The sequence below is a fragment of the Mustela erminea genome, chromosome 5 (genome assembly GCF_009829155.1).
Source record: "Mustela erminea isolate mMusErm1 chromosome 5, mMusErm1.Pri, whole genome shotgun sequence".
Taxonomy (NCBI): domain Eukaryota; kingdom Metazoa; phylum Chordata; class Mammalia; order Carnivora; family Mustelidae; genus Mustela; species Mustela erminea.
In genome coordinates, this window is record NC_045618.1 from 83,502,579 (window position 1) to 83,522,469 (window position 19,891).

A 19,891-nucleotide genomic window follows, 5' to 3' on the forward strand; every position below is an offset into this window, starting at 1 on the left:
AGGGCTGCGGCCGCGGTCACCACGCTCCGCCGAGCCCAACTTGGGTTCGTGCGGCGGGCGCGGCGGCCACTAGTCCCCCGGCTGCCGTGCCCGGGCCTCGCCGCGCGGGGAGAGTAAAGGAGAGAACGAGCTGGGGAAACCCACATCAGCACCAGCGAAGTGGGTCGCGGGTGGGTGCGTGCAAGAGGAGGGGAGCCTACCGAGCCCCGCGTCGCTCCGGGGCTGCGTCTCTGCCCCGCAACTCCGGTCCCGGCTCGCAAGCCGGAAGAAAGAGGGAGGAAGTGGGGCAACAGGGGGTCCTGGGCAGGGAGTGGGGGAGACGATCCACTCCCGCCACCCCCACCCGCTACTAGGGCGAGAAGAAGTGCAAGTTGTCATTAAAAAGGCGCGCCCAAATCACAAGCATCCCTCCTCATCCCCTAAAGAAATACCAATGTAACAATGCAGAGAAGTAACTGGGAGACACGAGGAAATAAATGCACGTGTTTTCTCTTTTTGTTTCCCTGGTGGTTGGAATTTGCAGAGTTCGCCTCAGTTGTGGCTGCTAATTTATTCGTTTCAACGTTTGAAAAGGGCGTATGGAGATGGGTCATCGGGGGCAAAGACGGATCTCTCTACATGGACCTACAGTCCCCAGCTCACAAGTTTGTCCAAGACTAACCTGCCCGCCCACCAGGGGCGAGGAGAGTCCCTTCTTATAAAGGGAACAAACTCTCCATTGCACAAAAGCGGCTTCTCCGCCCGACCCCCTTCCCCCCATTCTCCTTTGCACACCATCCCTTCTCGATAAGCATCAAGTTTTCCAGTAGTCCAACTTGCAGTTGGCAACCCCCGCACTGCCTGGTGTGCAGAGGACTGGCAGAGAGGGGTCCGGTTGGGAGGGGAAGCTCTGAGCCCCCATTCCTGCACACGCGGGCTCAAGTCCAGGTTGCTGGAAGCCGCGGGAGGCGCGAGCCTGCTTGGATGGTGGTTATTTCTCTAGAGAAAAGAGGGGAGAGCGCGCGCCTCAATCTTGCACTTTGGGTCGGAAGTGCGCGGTGTGTGTGTGTGTGTGTGTGTGTGTGTGTGTGTGTAGCGGGGGGCGGGAAAGAAAGGCACCCTCCGCTGCCCGTCATTCCCTTGCACCGGCCAAGTCCTCGCCAACCCTCCCGGTGCATCCTTCCTCCGCCACCCCTCCCCTTCTTCTCTCAGCTGGGCTCGCGCCGCGCAGCCGGAGCAGCCAGTGAGAGCAACATCCTGGAAAGAGGGGGGAGCACCACCGCCCCCCCAAAGGGGAAAAAAGGCCCCACCCTGACACGTTTTGCTGTTTGCAAGTCCCTCGCACGCCCCCCGCACCTCCTCCTAGCGCTCGCCCCCCCCCCCCCCCCAGCCCGCTGCGCGCACATCAAAGCGCCTCTCCGCCGCGCACAGTGGCCGCGGCTCACTAATGGGATTGCAGGCTGGTGCCTGGCTCCGCTGCTGCCGCCGCCGCTGCTCGCCCTGCTGCTGCTGCCGCCGCCGGAGCCCAAACCCGAGCCCCCGCCAGCTCTCGCCCAGAGCCGCCGCGCCCGGGGGCCGAAGCCGCGGCGATGATCCGAATCTTTCCGGATTTCAGCGTGCAGGTGACGGCCGCGGCGGCCGGCGGGGCGGCCGCGGGGGTGCCGGCCGGCGCGGGCATGGGGAGGGCCGGCGCCGCGGCCAACGGCACCCCGCAGAACGTCCAGGGCATCACCTCCTACCAGCAGCGGTGAGTAGTCCCGCCTGGGCTGGGATAGTGCCCCCGCCCCGGGGTGCTGGGGTGGGACTCACTTTGCCTCCTGTTTTATGCGTTACAACACACATGCACATCGTCAGGGCTCACTTTGCTTGCTTTTCGTTCTACAGATGAGAAAGAAAATAATAATAATAATAATAATAATAATAATAATTCACAATTCGGATTGAAAGGCACTCCAGTGTACTGGCTAAGTGAAATCATCCTTTGCCCTCTGCCTGGCCCCAAATCCAGCACCCCAGCCCCGCGTAGGCTAGGAGTTGCAGCGAAGTCTTAGACACAGCACAAGGTGCTTTTGCAAAGTTTGGGATCCCCGTCCCCTTCCGCGGAATTTTCTCACTGCCTCTGCCGGGTGCGAACCCGAGCTGACGGGCAGCCTGGGGGGCAATTGATCACTGGAGGCTGATTGATCATTTGTTTCCAAACAGAATAGGAACGATTTTCACGTGTAGCTGTAGACTTGCAATTCTACATAATAGTGTTATCATGTCACCTGTTACTACAGGGAAATACAGCATGAAATCCGAGTCTCCTCGGCGCTGTTAAGTATTCATCTTAAATGCATTATAATGCAAATGCGTAAGATTCAGAGATGCGAGTTAGGAAGCAAATTTTACAAAGTTAGGCTAGGTGGGTGAGAAGGAAGTTTTGAAGTATTACTTGTTTGTATTTCTCCCAAACATCTATAGATTTTTAATAAAATATAGTTGTGATATTGAATTAGTAAATATTCTTTGATTCAGTTAGGAAAGGAGGGGGGATACTACCACCAACAACCCTAGAACCCTAAAGTTCTTCCTTGAGGACAAGTTGTGATCTTCCAAGATTTTATAAAAACTGTAGTCTACAAAAATGTGCTGAGAAAAACTAACAATGTAGCAATGAAAGGTAAGCTTCCCATTTGTGGGGCTCAGTTTTACAGGAAATGGAAGAAAAAAACACACGAAAGTGTGAAATTAAATATTTGTGTTTCCCAGATTGCACACGATTAAATATCTGAGAGATTTGCCAATGGCATTTAACTTAAAATATACACAATGCATAATTCAAATAACAGTTCCTATTTTTACCTTGTATTTCAAACTTCATTGATTTGAGAACCTTTGATTTGAACCAACAGTGTTTAAACTGAAAAGGTTAAGATAATCTATCACTGCCATATTTTGTGCTTTCTAACCAATGGCCCAGCGACCAGAGCAGATTTTGCATAACACACTGAGTGTTTTCCAAGTTGATGCCCAGTACTGCAAATATTCTGTAGAAGACTTCATTATATACTTTGAGTACTGTCGGAAGTTTTAAAAAGGGAGACTTGAAAATAACTCAAAAACAGGCTCTTTCTGGTCAAAGAGATTTTTTTAATCTAAATTATTTTAGTCTCATTTTCAGTGATTACAAGAACCTTTAATACAAAAGATCTGGGAGTCTTTCAAACATAAAGGACTAGTAAAGAATTAGATTTTTTTTTTTTCCTTTTCATGATTCAGGTAAGGTTTTTTTTTTTTTGTCACTTACAAAACATTTAAATGACAATATAATCTGGCGGTCACTAGGAAGTGCAGGCTTTAACTAGGAAGGGCAGGCTATAATTACAATAGTATGATCTGTGGAGTAGGGAGTCAAGGGTCAGAAATGTCAGATGGCCTTTGGACAATTTCAGAGACTTCCAACTAATCCATAAGATATAAATTGGGCATAAGAGGTGGTCCTGAATTTTCAGCCTTTACATTTGCTCTCAGAGTGTTGGAATTCTTCACTAAAAAGATCTTCCTAGGGCCAATTTTCCCCTTAAGTCAGGAGCCCCCCCCCCCGGGAGGGGGGGGAGGAATCCTCCACAGCTCTGCCTCCAACACTGAAAGCTCCACTGATGACTTCCCCCTTCATCCTTGAATTTGGGCCACTTTGTCAAGACTCTGAATCCCTCTGTGGTTCTAAAGATGAAAGCTTTAAAAAGAATCAACTCCAAACTTTAGCCTTTGGCATATATTATTTCCTTCTTCTCTTTCTATGTTCAGTCATATTGACAGAAGAGAAGGTGCTACAGCCCTGAAACATGGAGCTTTCTTTGGTTTCATTAGTCAGATATGATGACACCTGTTACTGCCTTTAATTTTTTTCAATTTGGGGATAGGAGAGTGAGCCTTGTGAGGCAAGACGATTATTGGCAAATGCTTAAGGGAGGGTTTGAGTCCTGAGTCCTGTGTCCTCTGGCCCTACTTCACCAGGCCACCAGCATGGGAGGCTTTAGAAGCTATGAGGGACAGACTTAGTTTGCACTTCAAGACCTGGCTTTGTTTGCTAAAGTGAATGGTGACACATCATTTTACCAAAATATCTTTTTGCATTAAGTGCTTTTGGGTAGTCTGATGAGGAAGTGACAGGAGTTGGGGGCTTTTCAAGTAAGAGTGGCCTGTTAGGAGAACACAGCCCCTCTCATTTGTCATCTTTGGGCAGAAACGCCCTAGGCTGGCTGTCCTGGAGCCAAAACTTCCAAATAGCAACTCTTCCTCCTCCCTGCCAGCCCATGTATATCTTGTATTCAATACTCTCCACTTCAGTTCATTTTTCAATCACTCTCATCTTCTACCTGTAGAGTGTACTCCAAAGAGAACTCAAACACCATCACGCAGATTAAACACCTCTGCTACGAAAAACACTTGTGACTTGTGTTCTCAAAGTTTCCAACTCTCAGCCCCACTTTACTGAAACGGTAGGACGGAATGGGACCCCTTTTCAGGTCTATTTTTTCTGAAGTGGGAAGTGAAATGCAAAGCCTCGCCTAGGACTGATGTTTTCTGTGTAGCTTTTTCATTATTTCAAAGTGGAAATGCGTTGGGAGTCCTTTCTGCTTTGCTGGTAGACACATGACTGACCCAAGTCTCTGCCGGAAAAGCTGCCCACACCCGGCAGAGTGGTTTAGTGGAGAGGGCGCTCTGACCAGGGTCTACCCAGGTAATGGAATTCCAGCACTGGCCCTTCAGTGAGTGGCCCTTTCTCTAGGCCTCGCTGAGCTGTAACGTGAGGGAAACGACAGAGCTTGATCCCAGAGGTCCGCAGTCCTCTGGTCCCAGGTACCAGGAGCCTAGTGGAGACAGGCGTTCATACCTAACCGCGTTAGAGACCCCTGGGGATTCCCCTGTGAACCCCGGGGTCTGCAGATACGTATGCGCGTGAATAATGCAGATGTTCCAGCTCGGGAAGTGTTGATGAGAGCGCCGGAGCCCTAAGGTGCGGGTGCAGCAGCTGCGCCCACAGGGCTCTCTGGGCTCGCGGGCTTGGTCAGCGCGCTCCCACCCGCGTTTATTTCCACAGTCTCGGAAGGCGCTCCCGGGACGCTGTCCTGTCTGCGGCCGCTCCCGTGGCCTCCCAGTTCCTCACTCTCCCTGGTTGCGATACTCCTGAGAAGGGAAGTGTTCCAAACTGCAACTGAGTGGCGTTGTTGCGCTGGCAGCCGAGCTTCCCAGTCCCCCAACGAGAGAGAGAGAGAGAGAGAGAAGAGGAGAGAGAGAGAGACGAGGAGAGAGAAGGGGGGGGGTGTGTCTGCGTGCGAGGGAGCGCTCGGGAGCAAAGCAGCTGGAAAATGCCCAGAAATACTTTCACAGCGGTCAAGCTGGGAACCCCCTGCGTGTCTTCCCCCTCCCCGCCCCTCCTGGCCTAGGCCCCGACCGCCCCCCGCCAAGAGGGTGTGTGCCCCACCTGCCACCAGGCCAGCTCGGGGTGGTGGCGGTGGGGGGCCACAGTGGGGGGTGTGGCGGCGCTCGAGGGTGAGAACCCGGAGGCGGCGGGGCCCTGGGCCGGGCTGCCTGCGGGGCCGCGCGGCAGCCTCCCCCCCGCCGCCGCCGCCTCCCCCTCCTCCTCCTCCTCCGCCGCCGCCGGTCGCCTGTCTCTGCGCTGGGCATGTCTCGGGAGCCGAAGCGGCCCGGGCCGCGGGGGCTCTGCGGCGCATGGACGGCGGCGGCGCCGGGCGAGCAGGGGGAGGAGAAGGCGCAGGCGGCGGAGGAGGCGGCGACCTGCGGCGAGAGGCACCGGCGGCGCGAGGGGACGGCCGGCTGCCGGCGAGGCTCGGGCCCCACTACTTTTCCGTAGCCTCCCTGCCTCAGCAGCACGGCCGCCGCCGCCGCCGCCGCCGCCGCCACGGCCAGGGCCACGGCCGCCGCCCGCCGGGCCGCCGCTGAGCGCCGCGCACGCCCGCACTCACTCCCGCCACCCCACGCACACGCACACCCCCCCGCCCTCCCCACGCCCCCCACCCCGGGAGGGGGGGAGAGAGGCAAAAAGTAAGAGAGGAAAAAAAATAGCAGGAAGATGGCGCCCACCAAGCCCAGCTTTCAGCAGGATCCTTCCAGGCGAGAACGGTAACACTTTTCTGTTTATTGAACCTGCCGCCGGGGCGGCTGCTCCCGCCGCCGCCGCCTCCGCCGCCGCCGCCGAGGTGGCGGGGCCCGCTCCGCAGTCCGCCTCCTGGGCCGTGAGCCCACCGGGACCTGGTCTGCGGGCTTGCGGCTCAGCGCTCGCCCGCGGTCCCCCCGCGCATTGTCCGCCCGCGGCGACTGCGGCAGCGAGCGGGCTCCGGCGGTGGCGGCGGCGGCCGCGCCAGGCTCTCCGAGCAGTCGCACCTCCTCGGCTCGGCGAATGGAGTGACTCGCTGACAAAAAAAAAAAAAAAAAAAAAAAAAAAAAAAAGAAAGAAAAAAAGAAAGAAAGAAAAGAAAAAAAAAAAAAGAAAAAGAGAGAAACAAAAAAGAGAGAAGGGGCTGCTGTGTGACGAGGAGCAGCAGTGAGGGTGGGGGGCCGGGGGATCCCCGGGGCCGCCGCAGGTCCCTTGGCAGCTGCTCTCTAGGAAGGAATGAGGCTGGGGAGGGGGAGGGAAGGCAGGAGAGAAGGGGGAGGAGGAGAGGAGGAGAAGGAGGAGGAGGAGGAGGAGGAGGAGGCCGGGGGCGGGGAGCGGAGCTCGCGCCAGGCCCGGAATGTGTCGCGGAGGGGCTGTCTCCGCGCGGAGCAGCTAGGCCGGGCCGGGAGGAGAGAGGCGCGCGGCCGCCGTCTCCCCGCGCCCTTAGCCTTGGCAACTTGTGGGTCTCCTGCTTTGCTCTCATCTTGCCCTCCTTTCCACTCCCCCGCTCCCCAAAACAAAACAAAACAAAACAAAACAAAAAGAAAGAAAGAAAAAGGAAGAAAAACCCCTCAAATCCAAATTAGCGAGTAAACAGCGAGATTCAAAATGTGCCAACAGTTGGAACGTCTATGCCCCGTTAGTTACTGTTTGGGGATCTGTGTTTTAAAAAAGTTCCTGGTGAGAATTGCATATCCAGGCAAGGGGCTCAGCGGAGCATGTCTGTTTGAAGTTAGTTAAACTAAAGCCAAAGGGAAAGGGAGTTTGTATTCAAAATATCCTTAACCGTCCTACGTGAATGGCATTGTTAGACTGCATAGTAACTAAGCACCCCCCCCTTGCCCCACGTGGTTTTCCCTCCTGCTGTCCACCCAGCCTACTTTGTTTGGAATCCTATTTGCTATTAACTGGCAGTGTTAATGACATTAATTGCATATAGCATATTGGTTTGTGCAAAGTACCTTTTTCTGTCTTCGAAGAAGTGCTCAGTAGGAAGTATGAAATGTGAAATGTTACCCATTGCTACACGAGGAAAACAAATGCTGTAGATACATGGCCCCTCCCCAACTTTCCTCGTAGGTGTAACTGAACTTCAGAAAGAAAGATGAGGGAAGTCCATAGTAGTTGCAAAGATTTAATTATTATTACGTAGGAGGTTTTATTTTTGATACAACGTTGCATTTAACCTATAGCTTACATCAAGAAGAGAGGTATTTAAACAAGCTACTCATTAGAAAGCTTCAGTTGCACTATTGCTTTTTTCCTTCACACAACAGGGACAGCAGAATTGGCAAGATTAAGGGAAAAAATTTGTTGGGTAGCTATATAATTGATTAATTCTAAACTATGGATAATTTCTATAAATCCTATACCTGAAAGTAAATCACACATGATACCGTTTTTAAAGATGTTGAATGTGTGTAGCATTGTCTGCCAACTCATACTAGCTAAAAGGAATATTCAGTGTTTTATGAAGAAGTCACATATTAAGTCCTTTGCTCTTGTAGATAAGAAAAAAATTTTCAGAGCATTGTGCAGGTCTTTTAATAATGATTTTTTTTTAAATTTAACATGGTGATGCATACTTTTTCAGATCAGAAGTTTATAATTGATTTCCTTCCTCCTTTCCACTCATCCTCCTTCCCCACTTCTGTTGGTATTAAATGTATTTACTGGGATGGCCCCAGTAATCTCTCTAGCAGAGGCCTATTTGTGTGCCATTTTGGGAATTTTTCTGAGATAGGAATCTTGAAGATAGAATTAATTTCTAGAGGAAACTTCATAGCCTGTGCATGAGCGCGTTCTTTATCACCTGTCTCCATTTGGCATTCGAAGAAGGTAAATCAAAGTGCGCGATTTGTTATTCTGCTCCACTTGAGAGCTGAACTAAATAACACTTGGTCTGAAATTCTGATTGAAGTTGTAGGAGGATATACTGTATTTAATTTAATGCCCTTTAATAGCAGCTTCTTGTTCAGCTCGGATGCTGTCATTTTAAAGGTTGGATCTGAGAAGGTTTAACCTGTAGGGAGAGGGAGGAGTAATAACGAGGTAGGGGGCAGAAGGAGCGATATAGAGGAGAGGAGCTATAAACTAAATGTTTCAAACAGTAATAACCACAAACTTGGCCCGTTATCCAAACAGTTGTTTTATGCCCCGAGGGTTCACTCTGTTACTGGGGCTTTAAATGCTCTTAACACTTTAAGTGTAAACGTTACACATGTTAGTTGATTTGGTTTTGTAATGAGAAATGGAAAGTCAGATGGTTTGGTCAGGAGGGGGTTGGTTTTCATAGTTACTTGTTTCAGCTAAGTAGAGTCATTTCACCTTTATGTGGATTTTGTGCCTGGTACTTGTTGGTTTGTAGTAGTATTTCCCTGTAACAGTTGAACACTAATATGTTTATAAAAGATCACTTTCGTGGACATGCTTTAGGTGGTATCCTCCCATTTATTTACAAAATAGTTTCCAAATGACTGATTTCATAAAGGCGCTTGACACTACTCTTTACTGCTTTTCAAATACAGCAGTAACATAAACTTATATAGAAAAAAAAAGACATTTTTTCCAATGGTCTTGTTGTTAATTTATAAAATATCTAACCTGAGTTTCATAATACAGTACAAAAGTCATTTCCTTCTAATAATGTTTACAGAGTGAGTTTTGGAAAAAGAAACTTCTTCTTCATTATGTCTTTGGTTACTATTTAGTACTGCTTAAATTTCTTTCACTCTTACACACAAAATGAGCCTGAGAGCCTGAGAGCATAAGCTGAAAACCTTGTGTATTTAAACTTGCTCGATTTTTCTTTAAACTCCAATAGGCTGCAAATTATGTAGCTCTACCACAGAGTTTTTCCACTATGTGGATGTATAACGAAGAAAAGTAGACAGATAGAAGTGTCAAGCATGTGATGTGCCCATGCTGGTTTGCAAAGCATATTCCAGTAGTATTCAGGGCTTTTGGTTTAAAAAGTGAAGGTGGTGGTGGAGACTTTTTTGGGAGAACGTATTTCTTTTTACATTGTAAGCTTAAACACAGAGTGATAAATGATGATATGCGTTGTCTAACACTTGCTTATATATAAATAGCTTCACAAGATTGCTTAAATGATAATCGAAAATATGAAATAGGATGGCCTTCATATCACAAGGCCAAGGGTCTACAAATGGAAAAACTGAAATAATGAAATATTTCCAAGGCAACAGACTGTCAACAAGAACTGTAATGCATGGGCATATCATAGAACCACAGGAGAGTATATTAGATCGTATAGCTCTGGAGCCAGGAGTTATAATGACCTTTATTATGTAGGACCCTCCCACATTACAGCATCTTTTCCGTATTCCCAATCTCTGGTTTATGATTTGAGAGACGGATAGCTACTCTGAATCTGTAATATGCCAGTTACTAGATTTGATTCGTTACAAGGAGCAAACTTGATATCAGTATTACTTGATGCTTTTGTTAAAAAAAAAAAAAGTTGCTAGTGGTATTATGAATAGTTTCCGTCCCTGTGTCTTTGCAGAGTCTTAAAAATATGGCTTTTATTTGACCAAAAGTGATGTGAAATTACTATCTCAGCAATGAATTGGTAAGAATTGCATTGTGATTTAAATACAATCTACACATCGGAACGGTTTGGTGTTTTTAGTGATACGAAGTTTGATTTTCCCCTGAAATTCTATACAACGGTTGCCCCTACAATAGAGCTATTTTATGAGAATGCCAGAGTTTCCATGAGCCCCTCAATACTTTTACTGTGTCCCAGATCTTAGTCTGGATGGAATCCAGTGCCATGTTAAAATTGCATTTGTTTGAAATGGGCCCTCATGTCTAGGATCTCCTGCTCTGTGGTGAGGCTTTCTATGACAAGATGTATAGATAGGTGCTTTTGTAAAGCAGCACTTTTGGGGGACAATTTAGGCAGTGTAGCTTTCATTTCCTTACTTTAAAGCTGCAGAGCTTTATATTTTGTGACATATTTGTGGGGGATATATCACAAATATTTCTAAATCTCTCCTAGTGATGTTTTCCCATATGCACTTTCTTAAGTGCTTTCCTATTAATAATGATCCCAATGTAAACCTTAGATAGTCTGTTTCTGTTTTCTTATTTTTCCTGCATTCCTGTGAATCTCTTTCGTCTGCAGAATGCTGCTGCCTGAATTTAAAGAAAATTGAGCACACACGAGAGGGGAACCGGCCCTTCCTATGATGTTTGCATGGCCACTTTTTCGACAGTGTAACATTTCATCATTTGGGTTAAATTTTTAAAAATTTTGCATTGTGTAGGCTGAGATTCGAACTTCAGGTGTTTTACAGACATTCCTTAATTGTTTGCACTAGATAGGGTTAAAGGTTAGCGAAAGAGTTGGTATGTTAAAAATTTAGTTGATTAAATACTAATTTTACAATTTAAATGCTACCAAATTTTCACATCATGGAATATATGAAACTTGAAATATTTTAATCTATACTATTATGTGTACTGATATTTAAATCTGTACTTCTAGAATTTATGGAAAAATTCAGTTACATTGCTTTGCATTTAATGATGTTAGTATTTTCACAGTAAATAGAGCCCCCCCTTTTTTCCTCATTGGGCAGTGTAATAAACCAACTGTAACTGAATGGTATTTTTACTGCTCTGGGCCCCATTAGTGTGAATAGGATGTTTGCACTATTAAGTTTGATAGAACCTTACATAGTTAGAATAATTTGCAGTAATATTAGTAATACTACAGTGCATAAGCAGGACATAGCTTGGTAAGAGTAAAGTGATTACTACTGTATTTGAAATGACTAGGGTAGTGACAAGATTAAACAGCACTTGAAGTTGTTGTCTGTATACATTTCTAGAGCATAATGTTTTGGTATACATTAGAGCATAATGTATTTGCAGTCCTGTGCACAAAATCATGAGACACAAGATGAAAATCGCATATCACTAGTGCTTGTGGCCTTTGAGTATAATTATTGATTGGTTCATTCACTCAGCCTTATTTATTGAACCTCTCCTATGGACAGTCGTGACTTGTACAAGAGATGGAAGTTAACAATACTCTGTAAGAGTAGTTGCTCTGACCATAGACTTGTCCTTATACCAGACATGCAAAATACTGTAGAGAGCCAGAAACACCTTTTACTGCAAGAGGAGGAAGTTCAGAATTCAGAGTAATATATATAAGGCTCTCTATCTCTTTGGACTTCGATCAGTTTAGTGTTCTGGGCGGAGGGGAGAGGAAAGGTAGGTATCCAGGTTGTAAAATATAACTAATGACTGTATAATGACAAGTGGTTCTTGGAGGAAAGACAGAAAAGGTGCCATATAAGTGTAAGTGAAATTATAGAAGATTTTTAGAAACAATCTCTGGAGGGATTCAGAAAATAAAAAGAGATCACACATGATAATGATCAACGGTTACTGGGCACTGCCTTGTTTTGGGTCCTGTATTAAAGACATTTTCAGTCAAGAAAATAGATGCTAATCTTCCAAGGAAGGTAGTAGAGATAGGGACTGAATTTGGGTTTGTTTCTGTAGGAACCTACCTTTCACAGCAGTGTGCAGGTGTTCCGTTTTTGGACTTCGCAGCACCAGGGATTTCTGGGTGGATGCCATAGAGCTCTTGTGGCGGGCAGACGGCATGCACTACGGATAGGATAGTGACCTCGATCTCTGTTTCTTGGTTGTTCATCCCATGTTTGGAGAACTTCAGAAATGTAATGTTCATGAAGTTAGAAGCATTCATGTTTAAATGATTTTCCCTCTAGTGTTTCACATTCCCGTTGTTTTGTGGGCAAGTTCCACAGCTCTGTGCACTTCGGGAAGACTTTTTTTTTTTAAGATTTTATTTATTTGTTCATATGACAGAGAGAGTTCGTAAGTAGAGAGGCAGGTGGGGGTGGGGTGGGGTGGGGTGGAAGCAGGCTCCCTGCTGAGCAGAGAGCCTGATATGGGGCTCATCCCAGGACCCTGAGATCATGACCTGAGCTGAAGACAGAGGTTTAACTCACTGAGCCACCGAGGTGCCCCGGAATGGTTTTTAGAAGAATCAGTTTGCTGCGTGCAAACACCTCGTAGGCCATAGACCATGAAGTACCCCAGGACCTCCTCCGCTCCTGTTATCCATGCCTCAGAGTGTGCTGTAGTTTGTCTAAAGCTTACCATTGAGGCATTCTTATTTTGTGAGTTTTGCCACTGAGTGGGTGGAAGCAGCCTCACAGACTTTCTGAATAACACAGGTTGGTACTTAAGTGTATTTCTAGGTATTGTCTTTTGAAATATGTAAAGACTCATGCAAGTTGGCCTCCTGCCAAGTTAGGTGGCATTATAATAATGACAGTAAGCCTTTATATAGCAATATGGGCCAGGTATGAGTCTAAGGGCTTTACATATATTAATTAACTCATTTAATGAAAAACTTATTAAAAGTGGACCACAATAAATGCATAAATGATAAGTTCTCATTATTTAGTCCCTCTTCCTCTCTGGACACACACAGATACTTGTGGCATCTTCAAGAAGCAGAGTCTTTGGTAACATTTTAATTTCTCTAAGGCCAGGCATCCTAGGGGTTGGGCGGGCATGTAACGGTTCTTTGACAAAAGCTGTACTTCGAGAAACTTTGTAACATCTGACACCATTACTGCTCATTGTAGAATGTCTGCTAGATTTGAGGTACTAGACAAGCATGCCACGTTTATCTTTACATTTTTGGATGTTATAGTGTCAACCAAATAGCTTAAAGAAAAAAAAAAGTATAGTAGGAATTCCAGACAGAGAAAGGACTAGATTAGGGGTGCTTCAGTATTTGTGCTTGAAAGAACTGAGTGTTTTGCTTGTGTATTTTAATAAAATATTCACTTTTACATTCAGAAAAATCTCTTGTTTACATAAAGGATAGGTTGCCTTATAAAATGTTGGAAAGGGCTCATTTAGAGAGATGTTTTGCTAAAAATATTGAAGATAAAAAGCAGCAGTCAATAGGAAGTATAAGTGAAAAATAAGCCACAAAATTTAAAATAGCTTTCAGATCATCTTAAAAGAAATTACTTCTGATTACAGTATTTTATTATCATCAGTATGCTAATGCAGAATTAAAGGGCTCTGACTCGGGTACCTAGGTTATATATAACATTAAAGCTTAAATCTTTATCACATATTTTTGAAAGTAGTGCCAGCCACATAGCATTTTAAGACCACTTTATGGAATCATCGGTCATTTCAGTTATATCCCATTACTTCTGATAGACGGGGGCTTTTTCATTGGTAAGATTTATAAGAATTTTATTATAAAGAAAAATGCAATATTGGATCAAGGGTCATCTTTATTTGACTATAGCTCAAATCAGCACCCTCTTACCCTCCAATCTATGAATTTTCCTTTCCACCATGGTAACACTATGGAAAAGGATACTAGTTCTAAACTTCATCCAGAAGCACTTTACTCAGAAAGAGTGCAGCATTTTGGTAGGGGCAGATGGAATGATTGAAACTCTTGGCGGAACCTCTCTTCTGGTCCTAGAAAATGGAGAGATCAAAGGATAAGGGTATTTTTAGTAACTCATATGGATTGCATTGATTGAAGGAGTATTTTTCCTATACAAATAATTTATTCCTCAGAATCTATTTCTGAAAAACATATATATCCTATTCAATATGAATGGAATTTTTTTTTATTGCACAAGATTCTGTATACCCTGTGTAAAATCATATAAACATATGTAAAGCCTACATGTATACTGTTTATGACATAACATATATAAAATATAAATCAGATCTATCATATTTGTATTATATCTACCTAAAATGCAAAAATGTAACAAAGATATCTTGAACATATTATAAATGTCTTACTTCAGATCGAGTTAAATTTACATATAGGCAGTGAATTGGTGACTTTTTTGTTTTCCTAATGCTGTAAGGAAAAGTAGGCTCATCATTTTTTTTTACACATTTTTATTGTTCTGTGTAAATGTAATTTGTTAATCCTGTGAAATTTGTCATAGATAAATTTGCTTGGATTATCTTGTCACCACCGTATCTGCATTCTTTTGTTCATTGCTTATTCATAATTTAACAGTCTGGCAGTGAGCCTTTTTGGGATGCTCACAAAAGATATATGACCTCTACCAGCTGCTACTATAACCTGCAGAATGCACAGCAAGACATTAGAAACGTGAGGATTCCTCTACTGATTAAAGTGCTCTTCATTTAAACAGTCTGTTCATAAGAATCTCAGGAATCTCTTGCTACCAGCAGTTTTGTTTTTTGTTTTTTTTTTCACTTCCTAGCAAAATTAGTTCAAACTATTGAATCTTCATTTGGTATGTTTTTTTTTTTTTTTAGGTGATCCAAAAGAAATTAATTTCTTGAATTTTGCTGTTTCTTTATAACCAAAGACTCAAAAATCTGACATTTGGGCATATTAAAGTTCTCCAGAAACAGTTTTACTGGCCAAGGAAGAATAGAGAGTAGAATGGCTATATCACATCCCAATCTTAGAAGAAATGGTTGGTTTAATCCTACTCGAATCCAGGCACTTTACAGTTTGTATTCGAAACAGCCTATATTATGTGGTATGTGGCAGACATTAAAAATAGAATGTTACTTGAGGTGTAACCACATCTTTAGGTTTTCATTATTCTGAATTAGTTTAGCATACGAATTTATTCTCATCTCCCCCCTCCCCCCAGAAATCAGCAGATCAGTTTATGAGTAATGGCTAGTTTTTGCCTCTCTTCTGTGCAAGCATATGATTACAGTTCAAAATAATTCATTGCTAATCCATGCAGTATTGGTTCATCTCCATCACTCTGTTCTGTGATTAGAGCCTCAGGCCTGCTGCCTTGCTTTCCGCCCTGATTTTCTTTAACTGCAACCCTTGTTTTAATATAGTTCTGTAGTCACCACTGTCCTGCTCGCTCCTCTCCATCCCTCATATATATCGATTGCAGTAGATTAATATTTATTTGAAGCTATTTTTCAGACTTTGTGAAAAATGTATTCATTTCTTACTGTGAATCTTCATCTAAAGGGAGGGGGAGAGGGAAGATGTAAGACTCAGGTACGCCACTCTTCTTACAAAGTGAAGCTATTGCTTTTCCAACCTTCATTCTTTGCTGTAGTCACTGTTTGTTCTTTATACACAAATCAGGAAGTTTAATTTCCTTGAAAAAAATTTAGATGAAGCTGTAGTGTTAACAGTTGAACTCTTGTTTGTAACAGTTCTAAAATGGCTTTCTGCATTTCCTGAGTACATACCGGAGTCGGTGCAATCACCATAATATACATTGATCAGCTTGCATTGAATATTTCCAGACAAGGCCACAAAGCTATCATTTTCCTTAACATCAAAATTTGCCAATTTCACCAGAAGGTCATCTAACAGATTTTTTAAAGACTTTGTTTCAGATCTCAGTAGTCCAGTGTTCCTTTTAATAATTACTTTCGTCTCATTGTAGCCGTGTGTTTGAAAGTGTAGGTCAATGAGGATGATTGCATTCAGAATTTCATGATCTGTGTAGTGGAACAAATTGAAAGCAAAGCCTGTATCAATCACTGTGAAGGGAGGGTTAATTGTTACCGCTTCTCAAGCCTCTGGACAGATAAACCAGTAATGAAATACTTATTGCTCTGATATGTGAATGCTGAAGGATGAAACAATGGAAACAGAAGCAGTCTTCAGAGATAACCAAAAAGGCAAAGAAAAAAAAAATAATAAACTGGATGAAAGTATGGAACTATGTGCTGCATTAACTCTCTTAAAAGTAATATTGTTTTTAGCTTCCTACCCATCTTTTTCTGGCAGGTTAGGGCAGTATCATATATCAGGTTGCTAAAGCCAAATAAGAATATAAATGGAAAACTCTCTTTCTGTAAAAATAAAAAAAACTAAAAAAAAAAAACAAAAAAACCCCCAAAACCCCAAAACATACAGTCCTAGCCTTTATATGAACACTGCATATTTTATAAAAATAATGTTTGAATTACTATTTAAGGTTTTCTCTCTCTCAAAAAAAAAAAACCCAAACTAGTGATTCTACACATGTTAAATATTATACATGCATAAATGGCTTAAATTCCAGAATGTTTTAAAGGATTGTTTTGTTATCTTTGAAGAGATTTTGGAATTATTGGCCCATTGTAGACCAAAGCATAGAGGAAATTGTGAAATACATAAAGAAACAGTCAAATAAGAATTAGTGTTGCAAAGAAATCATGAGATTAGAGTAAACACATTTAACCATTTCTACCATATGAACTTAACATTTAAACATCTGTTAGTTACTTATATGTTGAAATATATGCAAAAATATTTAGCCAAATTGAAGTCTTAGGCCCATGACAATCATCTCAACACAGTGGGTAGTTCTGAAAATTAATGAGAATGATAATACTGTAAAGACTGTTCCAGAGTTTGCCCAAATTCATTATCTAAGACTCTTGTTAAGAACATCTCAAAGAATTTTAACCAGGAAAATATATTAATGGTTCAAAAGCATTTTCAAAACCCTGAATTATAAAAGTATAATGGAATTATAGATGCAAGAGTTATAGTTAGCAACACAGATAGCAGAAGACATTATGATGGCAAATTTTTCCACAACCTATACACTCCTTTTGTACACGGTTTCATATGTAGGGTTTAAATCTCACACATTTTTTTGTTTTGTTTTGTTTTTAGGGCAAGAAAATCAGAATCCTTTAAAAACTAAAATGGGTTCCTTCCTATTCATGAGGAGAAGCTGATAGCTGTAAAAAGTTAGATGTATCTTTTGGCAGTCATTTCAGATTTGACACCACCAACAAGCCAGAATATTTTTAGCAAAAAGAAAGAACTGTTGCACATCTTTTTATTTGTCTTCAAATAAAAGTTTCCCAAGACCTGTTTCTGTGCAATATTGGCGTAGCTGCATAGAAACTAAGCAAATGACTGGGGCATAGCCTTTTTTTTTTTTTTTTTTTTTTTTTAAATGACAACAGCACCATCCTCCAGTGAATGTGGTTTTGTATGTTGTATAAGAATTCATTGTAATAGCGATACTGTAACATCCCTGGGCCAGGCTACTTAGACTGCTACTAAGATACATCAGAATGTAAGTCAGTAGAGAGCTCTCAGGTACAGCTGTACCAAAGGGTATGGACTTCGGTCTACAACAAATGGCAGGCAGAAAGCAAGAAGAATTCCTTTCCTTGGTAATAGACATATACTGAACAGAAGTGCCTGCGGGTATTGAGATGGTCAGGGCAGTACATGATGAAGTGCCATTGGTCACTTGTTGGTTGGGTGCTAGCAAAACAGCAGGTAATGGCCCGAATCCCAGTCACTGGTTTTGGTCTTTCATTATCTTTATAGGAAGTTGTTCTCTACACAGACAGGTCCTTTAACCATGTATAGCCTTAGTTTATTTATTAGTATGTTCAGTGGCTAACATTTCCTTCCAGCTACAAAATTCTGTGACTACATGATTTGAATTATGTGGAAATATGATGCAAAATAATGAGTTGAGGTCTATGGTGTTTCTTTTCTTTCCCCCCTAATGGTATTAGGATTTACAAATATTCTTTATTTATAAAACTATTGAAGTTTTTAGATCAAATACAATGCTTTTTGTGTAGGTTTTAATCAATAAAATGTTGGATATTTAAGTATTTTTCTTCCACAAAAACATCTTTGAATGGAAACTTTTTATTGCAAGACTGTCCAGAGAGACGTTGCAGTGGAAGCTATAGGCTATATTAAATTATATTTTAAAGTGACATAGTATGCACATGACTCAAGGTAGCACTAAAGAAAAACACTAAAAGTGTTTAGCTATAAATACATTTGTTGGTTAAATTCAATTGAGATGGTAGAACAACTCTGGAAATACTTGAAAACCAGATGATATACCACAAAGAAGGAAGTTAACAATGTAATGTTTGATGGACAGGCGAGCACTTAGGGGAATAACTAATCTCTGAAAATTTTGTGTGTTCCTAAAACATTTATAAAGAAATTTCTGTAGTGAGTTATTTACCCAAACGACAACGGTAATTTCTTTATTTCTAACCTTGTTTTTCTTTTTTTTCTTTAAAATTTTTAAGAAGTTTTTACTTATTTATTTGAGAGAGGGTGCATGAGCATGAGCAGAGGGAGGGGCAGAAGAAGAAGTGGATGGTGAGATGAGCAGGGAGCCCAGCGTGGGGCTTGATCCCAGGACCCCGGATCCCTGACCTGAGCTGAAGGCAGCTGCTTAATTTAACTGACTGAGCCACCAGGCACCCCTCTACCCTTGTTTTTCAAAGGAGCTTTCTTCTAATTCTTCTCCCTTACTTATAAAGATGATCTGATTTAGTGTTTGTAGTATAGACAGATTTAAATATTTATGATTGGGTAAGATTTCTTCTCATAAATTAAAGCCTTTAAATACATGCATCATTTAGACATTTATTGTTTCCTTTGAAAGTTTCTAATTAATGACATTACTGCAAATATATTCTTCTGAGATAATTAACATTTTTGCCTAATTTCTCTCTCTCTCTCTCTAATACCTATGTTCTATATATTATCTGTAGATTTAAGAGTATTTTATTCCCCAAACCTATTTTATGCTTAATTATCAGGATAATTTAACACCACTGATAAAAAATATTTTTCCCTAAAAACACTCTGTTCCTCACAAGATAATTTTCTATTTTTCTTTTATGAAAACAACCAGGAAAACTAAAAAAAAAAAAAAAAGTATAGCATAGTATAGACTGTACTTATAAAACTCCTATCCTTCCCTCTTTACTCATCAAGATTGTACTTTTTCAGAGCTAATGCTGGCTAAGTGTTAGGAGATAATCTGATTAGAACAATTTACATTGAGGAAAGAAGCTATTTTCATTTTTTAAAAGGATCCAACAATACCAAATTTCAATTTATTAGAACATGGAAGATTTCCAGTGTGCCCTTGCCTGTCTCTCTACATCACACATATATGCCCCTTCCTAAGAGATACCTTGGTCAATACTCTGAAGTAACCTCTTCTGAAAATTTTCTATCACCTCATGACATTGTTTTAGAAATCATACAGTAGTTTCCTCACATGATTGTGTATAAAAATGGCCAGATAGCATGAGCTGGGTTAAAAACACGTGCTATGCCTATTTTCATTGATAACTTTTTAAAAACGTCTAGTTAAGCATCTCTCACTGTAGTGAAGAGCTACCACCAAGTAAGGAAATTGAGAACTGGGTGGCATGTTGTAACACTAAGGTTTCAAAGGTGCACTCAGTGCTGAGGTAGGGTTTAAATGTGGAATTTATAGATGGCTGTAGAGGTCTTTGTGGAAAGGAATCCACATCAAGTCTTCAGAGTTGGGTTGAACCAAACCACCACAGACTTCACAAGATCCATTCTCTGTCACGGTCCTGCTCCTTCTGTCCCACTCACTTTCCGAGTCCTGTTCCAAGGGCGCACATTACCATCCAGCTGTATTTTGCTGTTATTCATTTGCCACCAGCATCTGTTCCTTACATGGTCATGAAGACTTTTGA

General features: G+C 42.6%; 1 protein-coding gene across 1 annotated transcript in view; it reads left to right on the top strand.

The window, feature by feature from the left end:
- The first annotated feature begins 1,164 nt into the window (after nt 1-1,164).
- Nucleotides 1,165-19,891, top strand: part of NPAS3 (neuronal PAS domain protein 3) — an 840,712-nt gene continuing 821,985 nt past the window's right edge. Inside the window, 1 exon segment of the mRNA XM_032344010.1 lies at nt 1,165-1,726. Coding sequence (XP_032199901.1) covers nt 1,569-1,726 — 158 coding nt within the window. The 5' untranslated portion in view covers nt 1,165-1,568.